Here is an 8,383-nt window from a genome sequence, read left to right as displayed (position 1 = left end):
AAGTAAATTAGCTTTTAGAAATTTTTGTGTAATTGATATTAAAAAAATTGGGTAAATAGCATTCCAAGAAATTATAAATGATTTTACATGTTGATATTTAAGAAAAAAAGTGAAATTGCAACTTCTATGAATTTTTTCCAAAGGAAAATCGAAATTAAACGGTCATTGTGTTGCCTAGCAATTTCCGCCGCCGCCGTCACTTTTCGGCCGCCGGAGCTCGCGCTCGCACTTTTCGAAGCGGAGCGTCGATCATGGAGGCCGCGGAGTTCGACGAAGCGCTAGCTCTAGCGGTGTTGGAATCCGCTCTTACCCATGTCCAGTGGCGGCTCAAATCTTCCTCCAAGCGCCGTCTCCAAATAGGTTCTCCTTCTTCATCTCTGTCCCCCGACCCTGTCGTGTGTGTTTGTTCTTCCGTTTGATCTGGTTGTTCATAGTTTTTTGCTGTCGGAGGATGGTGATCCTGATGTGGGTCGAACTTTTTTTTTTGGTTTTATGGCAGATGTGATGGCTTTGTGCGCGGGGATTAGGCCGGTGGTTATGGTGGACTATGGAGGGAAGCTGCCCGAACTGCAACAACACTTGTGCGCTCTGTTGAGATTCTGTCACAAGGTTGGTCCTCTGTGCTCAAGTTTTCGACTCTCCGAAAGTTTGCGAATTTGCCTAATAGCCTGCGGAGTTTGCGCCATTGGCTTGAAACTCAGTTTCATTTCGCTTGTTCGTTGGACGCGTGACGTATTAGCGTTTCATTTCCATTTTCTTCTTTGTAGAGCTGGAGTGAGTTTGTTGATTGTTGGTCCCCTGTGCGTTGTGTGATGGCCTGTACTGAAAGCCATAGAAGGGCAATTCTTGAATATCTAATCTGAACTGTAGATGGTTTATTCGCTCAATTGCTTGCCTTACTAAATGCATATGATAACCTCATATCAAGCTGAAATTTGAACTCAGTCACTATTGGTGAGTGATGGGTGTTTTTATCTTAAGTTGTTGTGTTCATTTGTCCAGGCTCAACCCATCTGGCGTGCCGATGTCATACAAGTTTTCATGAAATGTTGCTCTTTAGCCTTACATGTATTTCTTATTTGTGTTCTTTATCATGATGTTTTATTTTTGGCTTCAGATTTCTGTTTCCCTGACTTGCTTTTTATTATGGTTTAACATTTTTTGGATCCAGGAATCACATATATTTGAGCATTTAAGGGTAATGCTCATAGAGGACATGATTTATTTAGTACATAGAAGAGGACTTGCCGAACTTGTGAGATCTAGCTTGAACTCAGAAGCACAACTGTTCTTTGTGGACCTTGAACAAGATCCTCCTCAGGTTGATTCCTTGCTTGTGCTTGTTTCCTTGACACTTCTTGGTATAATTTTATAGTGCGTGGGTATCCATATTGTCTTTCTTTTTTCTTTGGTTCCATGTGGTTAAAAGCTCTTTTCCGTTTCCTCCCCAGATGATAAGAGAAAGAGAAGATAATGTTGCAGCAATTCAGCTTGTTTCAGTTCAGAAGATCTTCTCTCTGCATTTTCCAATTATAGAACAGAACAATGAAAGCTTAACATGTAATAAGACAGGCATAGTAAGCACTGATACGTCTTCAGTTGATGATTCTACTGCCCTGGGGAATCCTGACTGTATTGATTTGAGTAGCTGTCTGCAAGATACAAAGATTAGCATCCCAACATTGAATGGGTAAGTTGTTGCATTTATGAATGCTTCTTCTTACAATGTCAATGCTAATTCTTCATCGTCATTCTACCCTTGTTCTTTCATGTTGTTTGAAGCAATCTATATTACCCATTCCAAAACATGGCTGAAGCCTTTAAAAGGAGTACTCAAAGCTGGCATTTGTTTGTCCGTCTCCAAGTTATAATGTAGTACTAACTGTATTAAGCAATTTGAGACTTGGCTTTCAGAGACTACTACATAGTTGTCACCATCCTCAGGACACTGACTAGCATGTCACAGTTGGTAAACACTTGCCAGCAAATTATTTTCTTATATCCAGTTAATTGATATAGCATTGACAAGTGATTATTGGGTTTACTGCGGATGGCTTCTTGGTTATCACTGCCAGCAATTTATTTTCTTATATCTTATTAATTGATATAGTGTTGACAAGTGATTATTGTGTTTACTGCAGATGGCTTCTTGGTTATCCAGTTGTGTATTTGTTCAGCACAGAGCACATTGAAGAGGCGATCTATAATCTGTCTACCAAGTCACTTCGTGTCTTCAGAATTCTATTCTCTAGGTTCTTTCTCTGTCTTCGTGTTTTATGCTATTAGAAAAGAAGAGTTCGATTAGACCAATGCATGACAGCTCCACCTGTGCAAACAAATGCTTTCACCTGTTTTTTAACTTTGATTTTCTACTTTAATGTTTTCTTTTACCTTGACTGGAAAAATATGATTTGGAGAATTATATGAGCTTGTCAGATGGAAGAAGAGAAGCAGACTTTGCAAAAAAGATTTGATGCAGTAAATTCATGATGTAGTCACTTTATGTAGGCCAGGTGTAGGATTTTTTCTTGTCTTTATTGCTACTTGAGTTTCCTGGAAGCCTTTAATCTGTGGCTACTCTAACTCCTTTTTCCTCCCTATCTGTTTAAAAATAATAAGCGAGTCTTCCTACTGGCCTATTCTTCTTTGTAAGCCCTGAGATTGTCTGTGCTTTCTCGGGGCATAGCCATACCTATGCGGTCGTTGAACTAAAGTGAGTCGTCATTTAATTTGGACAAATATTGATGGAACATCCTTGATTCGAGTTAACTATGTGGCACTTGGGTAAGTAGCGGACATATTCTGCATTGAGTATTGGTATACTCTTCAACCTTGGTTTGGTGAATCTCACTGTTATCTTCATCTCATTTTGAATGATTGTAATTTGATTCTCTCCATGTCCCATAGTATCATTTCTTCTCTATGTGTCATTCAAATCTGTCATCTCCCTTGACACTCTTCTCGTGAGCCCTAGCTTCATCAATTGATATATCTTTCATCTCTTTCATCAGTGTCTTTTCTCTCAATTTGTTGATGGTTTCCTGTTTCTTACTTCTTTTTGCTTGAATGTTTTGGTGCATCCGAACAAACATTCTATATTAAGAAGCCAATTCTAGATAGAGTTGAGTTCGCGTCAGTGTATACTTGTTGGGTTAACTTGGTTGATATGAACAAGTACACTTTCTTGGATTTGGATGATATTCATGAACTGGTAGTGGTGACCACAATTTGACTATTATTAGATGTATTATATGCGACAACAATCTAATCACTGCCTTATCAAACCCTTTATCTTGATCATGCAGGAAAAAGACCCGTGCAAAAGTTACTGAACCAGAAGAAGAATTAATGAGGTATCACTTTCTTGCTGCATCCTCGTGAATATATTATCACATTGCCTTTGAAGCAAAGAAACAAATCATGAACCCTAGTCTCTTAATACTTTAAAGTCCTAATCCAAGGAGAGTCCTTGTTTGATGTTTCTTCCTGGGACAATGTTACCAAATGAAGTGTTGCTTGATGCTAGATGGATTAACCAACCGGTTTCTTGTTGTGAAGGGATAATGATAGGAAGAAGCTTGACTGTTGTAAGCTTCTCAAGCCAACAATATATCAATGAACACAATTGTAAGTGAATTAGAAAATTTGGAAGCTCCAAAAATCACAAAATCAAGCATTTGACCCAAAAGGAGCCAAACGTTCTTAGATTGAGAAGTTCTTCCTTTAGAATGATGTTATGCCCTAAACTTGTGCTCTAAACTTTCCGAATTACTAATAGTCACAATGAACACAATTATAAGAAAATTAGATGATTTGGAAGCTTCAAAAACCACAAGATCAAGCATTTGACCTAAATGTGGATGGTTAGGTTGACCATGATGATGTTTTAGATTGACTCGTACGTCAACTGTACGCAGTTGGTTTACTAAAATTCTGTGAGTATAGTCCAGAAAGGGGTCTTCTCCCTTGATGTAGCATTAGGTATTTGGATTGTATTCAGGTCTTTATATTGTTAAAGTTCAGTGGACTGATGCATGAGACTTCGGAGTCGCAAACATGCGGATCGTTCTATAATCACTATCCCCTAGTTGGCTTAGAGGTTGCAATTCACTTGGCAGCTTCTCAGTGCCTTATGATCTGAGCATGGGTGGGAGTCGTGAGCCGTGGGCCGAAGCATTCTTGTCTGATATGCACGAAAGGTGGGGAACATGCAAACCTGCTTGGAGTGGATTGCGTATGGAGGTCACCGAATGCTATCCGCAAGCCATTGTGCTGTAGCATAATTGGGTAAGTATACATTGAGAATTTTTTGAATACCTCAGTGCACGATATCAAACTACTGTATCAATAATCATTTTTCCATACGAATGATTTATATCTTGGTCATTCGCAACAAACTGTTTTCTATATACCAAACATGCTCAGAGCTCGAGCAATGCAGCAACCAATGATCCACTATTCTTGCATCACAAAATGAACACAGACGCAATCAGGCATGTGTTATTGTGAGTAAAAACCGTAAAAAGAAAAAAAGGAATCAATGACTTAAATCACTTGCTAGAAACATGTGTTCTGCAATTTGATGACTCTCTCACTCTCTCTCTCTCTCTTTCTTTCTCTCTCGGTAAGTTTCATCATTAGAGTCAATTTCAGGAAGTGTGATCACGAGTTTGATCATTAGCAAAAAGCAATTTTCTGAGGTTAGTTCAGGGGCCACTAGCCTTGATAGTTACCTGGATATTGTGGGACAGGACTATCGTGACTCAAGGAGATAAATTAGGTGCTGTGAGAGGCTCGGATGCTTAGTCTCATAAAAGAAAGTATACCATGCCTTTTTTCTTTATCTTAAAAGCATGCTTAAGAACCCCTAATGTATAGACTACTAAATGAAAAAAGAGATAAGTGCAATCGAACTTCTAAAACTTATCACGAATATGCAATAAAGTTTTAAAACTTGTTTCATTATGCAATCAAATACTTCAGTTAGCTTCTTTAATTTTGAGTAATAGAAAATGTTGATGTGACTTATTTTATTAATTTCTCTTTGCCATTACGTTAATAAAGAGTGCAACAATGGCCAAAGAAATGTTGCTTATCAGATTAAAATGTAAAAAGAAAAGAAAATGCACTTAGCCGGAGGGGCATTGCTTTAAAAAAGAAGAATATGTTCATTGGAAGTCTTAAAACTTTTTATGAAAGTGCAATTGAGTCATAAAACTTGCAAAAAGTGCAATTAAGTCCTAAAACTTGTCAGATTGTTGTCAGATTGGTACAATTAAGTCTTTCCGTTAATTTCGTCAAACTTGGCTAACGGAAAATACTGACGTGGCTTTTTTTCTTTTAATATTTTCTCTCACACGTGGTGATGATGTGGCTAAAACGATATTGTTTTGGTCCAAATTTAATTTATTACAAATTTTTGTTTAAATTAAATTATAAATAAGCTAAAAAAAAATTTTGTTGAACCAAGCATCGAAGCCCTTGCTGCCGCTGCCCCACCATCGCCGGGAAGGGCTGGCAAAGGTGGGGAAATGGGGGCCGGCGACCCTTGCCGACTACAGGCGAGGGCTTGCTTGCCCTTGCCTAGACCTGGGCAAGGGTTGCCCGCCCTTGTCATTGCTGCTGTAAACCAAATGTGTTGAACTAATCTATGAGTTCACGTAGGAGAGAGATAAGAAAAACCGAGAACTGTCTCTTGAATTGTACCATGAAAGGCGAAAATGCAAACGGAAATGTGCTGCATATGAGGAACAACTGAACATGATTCTGAAAGATTTGCAGGATCACACTGATGACCTAACAAGAAAAGTTGCTGATGTAACTCAGAGAATCAGAGAAATTGACGAGGACCGGTTAGAGAACTCGGAGACCATAGGGGTTTAACCCGTGGAGTGCAAGATTTCCCTTGTTTGAACTTTCGGCGGTTCTCTCTGCTTTCCAAACCACTATCAGAATCCGGTTCATGACTGCTATATTATGTTCAATTTGGGAGAAGATATTTCAAGGTGAATAGAGCTTGAAGGCCTCATTAGAAAACTGGAATATCTAGGGTCAAGGTGCTTACATCGGTGCGTTGTGCTCTGGCCACTTGCATTATTTCTCAGTGTGTTCATTAAGAAATGTGAAAACTGATTGAAGTGAACGCTGTCCATATTCTTTTTATTCCGCATTGTGCCACTACATTGAAGTCTAGTCGATTTAAAAGGACTGTTAAATTATCTTTCCCAATTTCAGTCCTTTTCTCTGGCTTGTTGCAAGCATTTAACCGTAAACCAGCAGGATTTTTTTGACACACTGACCTTCAGATGTTTATCGTTTGCCTGTGAGACCATTGTCGCGACTGCCTCTAGGAACTTGACAAGCTGCAGTCATTCATTCTTTCATGTGTTTATCGTTTGCCTGTGAGACCATTTTCTAATACCCTTTTGTGTCCCGCCTAATTAGAATGCAATTGCAAGAGTTATTTCAACCACATACAGATAGAGACCTTGGTTTTCCCTTATGTAGTGATGTTGTTGTCACTCTGTCTCGGTCAACATTAACATAGTCATATCTAGGTATTGTATAGTGACAATGTTCATAGTAAGAGTAAATCCAAGTCAATATACCAAGAGCGAAAGGACAAAAAGTTGCCAGGGATTGGGGAGAGTAAGGAGACGATTTTGGAATGATGCAGTTAATCGTTGCTGTCCATATTGCGGAAGTCCTTGCACATAAGCGAGATTGAGTAAAACATGAAGTACATTTTCCCTTTGTTTGTCCCATCTTTTCTGGTTTCCTTCCATCAAGATTTCTTTTCCCAAAGGAAAAATAAAAGAAGTAAGTTACCATGACAATCAATGATAATGGGGCTATCAAAAACCAACCAAACAAGTGAACCATAAACCCACTTGCAAAAGATTTATACTCACAATCACATGAATCTCGAATCCTTTCCTTCCGTGTGCTCGACTTTGCCGCATCTCCATCGTGCGCCACTTGATTAGATCTCCATCCACTCGATCCATTCGTATCAACCACATGAGAGATCTATCGTGCATTGCACCTCGAATTACTTGATCCATGTGATTAGTGGCGACGGAGACTCCGGAACCCTCTCGCAATGTGCGATGAAAACAAATGACACGAGCAACCCCAATCCTTTCGATCTCTCCCTCCTTTTCTTTCCCCTCCCTCACACATCCACCACCATGAAAAATATATACAACTTAATGAAAATTTAAAGAAGAAAAGAGAGAACGATAAAAGAAGAAGAAAAAGAACATGACGTGGGTCAACTCAAAGCACTAAAGCCACCCCCTTTCATCATTTGCTTGAACTCCTTGAAGTTGACCATCCCATCACCATCCACATCCACCTTCATGATCATCCTCTTGCAATCCTCCAATGTCCTCCCTTGCTTCAACCCCAGAGAGGCCAGCACCGACCTCAGCTCATCCACCGTGATGAACCCGTCCCCGTTCTGATCAAACACATTGAAGGCCTCCCTCATGTCCTCCTCCTCGTCGCGCTCCTCCATTATGGACCGGTACAGCGCGCCGAACTCGTCGATGTCCACGCAGCCGTCGCCGTTGACGTCGATCTTCTCGATCATCTCCGCGAGCTCCTTGTCGGGGATGTATATCCCGAGGTTCTCGAGCGAGTCGCTGAGCTCCTTCTGTGTGATCCGCCCGTCCCCGTTGCGGTCGAACATCTGGAAGACGCGCCTGAGCTCCGCGGCGTCCATCCGGGCCTTCTGCAACGAGAGGGAGCGCGGCAACGGCGGCGGGGCCGGCGGCGGTGTCGGGTCGACGAGGAGAGGGGACCAAGAAGGAGGGAGGCAGACCCTCAGCTTCTTGGGGACCAAATAGTGGAACCAAGTGTGGAGGAGGTTGTAAAGGAGGAAAATCCTTGTGATTATGGTTGGCATTGCTATAAGAGAAAGAGAGAGAGAGAGAGGAAGAGAGCCTGTGCTTGCCTTCTTTGGTTTGGTTGGTTTGTTTTGGGGTGATGGGAATTGTGTGGTGAGTGTTTGGGGAGTGATGAGAAATTCTTGGGGAGACACAGAAAAAACTTGTGTGTGAAGTTCTTCAAATAGAAAGTGGTGGAGGGAGGTGAGAGTGTTTATTAGAAAAGTTTCATGGAGGATCATATCATATATATATATATATATATAAACATGATCATGTCATCAATGTATGGTGAGTTAGGTCATGGGGGATTCACGCGTTTTTGGTATTATTATTATTATTGTTGCTGTTGTTTAATTGTTATTTTTTTGTGGGCGTCGAATTTCAAAGACGCGTTGTTATAATTGCTGTTGTTGGTGGGCAAACCTTGTGTTATTATATTCTCCGTTGTAAAATAATGTGCAATGAAGGGTGTCCGTTTTTGCCCTTTTTTT

General features: G+C 40.4%; 2 protein-coding genes across 4 annotated transcripts; one reads left to right on the top strand and one right to left on the bottom strand.

The window, feature by feature from the left end:
- The first annotated feature begins 237 nt into the window (after positions 1-237).
- LOC115683007 (uncharacterized) lies at positions 238-6,214 on the top strand. Of its 3 annotated transcripts, none has more exons than XM_030607405.2 (8): positions 238-360; positions 500-609; positions 1,172-1,321; positions 1,452-1,690; positions 2,142-2,252; positions 3,306-3,353; positions 4,119-4,287; positions 5,827-6,214. In XM_030607405.2, exons 1-7 carry the CDS (start codon positions 252-254, stop codon positions 4,276-4,278), a joined length of 927 nt encoding a protein of 308 aa, XP_030463265.1. In that variant the 5' UTR covers positions 238-251; the 3' UTR covers positions 4,279-4,287; positions 5,827-6,214. The 3 variants fall into 3 exon arrangements, with proteins under 3 accessions (XP_030463265.1, XP_030463250.1, XP_056165630.1); XM_030607390.2 differs by having other exon boundaries at positions 5,782-6,214; XM_056309655.1 differs by having other exon boundaries at positions 5,774-6,214.
- A 666-nt stretch (positions 6,215-6,880) lies between these two features.
- LOC115683032 (calmodulin-like protein 3) lies at positions 6,881-8,118 on the bottom strand. The gene has a single exon (XM_030607416.2). The coding sequence runs from the start codon at positions 7,907-7,909 to the stop codon at positions 7,274-7,276; it is 636 nt and encodes a 211-aa protein (XP_030463276.1). The 5' UTR covers positions 7,910-8,118; the 3' UTR covers positions 6,881-7,273.
- Between the last annotated feature and the right edge of the window lie 265 nt (positions 8,119-8,383).

Source organism: Syzygium oleosum, unplaced genomic scaffold (genome assembly GCF_021117445.2).
Source record: "Syzygium oleosum isolate NSW1041296 unplaced genomic scaffold, Sole_v2.1 Sole_v2.01, whole genome shotgun sequence".
Taxonomy (NCBI): Eukaryota; Viridiplantae; Streptophyta; class Magnoliopsida; order Myrtales; family Myrtaceae; genus Syzygium; species Syzygium oleosum.
Note: the sequence above shows the minus strand (reverse complement) of the source record. Positions and strands in the feature narration are given on the sequence as shown.

Bases quoted from the DNA above. Each gene is read 5' to 3' on its own strand.
- LOC115683007 (XM_030607405.2), top strand. From the start codon at position 252: ATGGAGGCCGCGGAGTTCGACGAAGCGCTAGCTCTAGCGGTGTTGGAA. The intron at 361-499 runs GTTCTCCTTCTT...GTTTTATGGCAG, and splicing joins CAAGCGCCGTCTCCAAATAG to ATGTGATGGCTTTGTGCGCG. The intron at 2,253-3,305 runs GTTCTTTCTCTG...TTGATCATGCAG, and splicing joins TTCAGAATTCTATTCTCTAG to GAAAAAGACCCGTGCAAAAG.
- LOC115683032 (XM_030607416.2), bottom strand. From the start codon at position 7,909: ATGCCAACCATAATCACAAGGATTTTCCTCCTTTACAACCTCCTCCAC.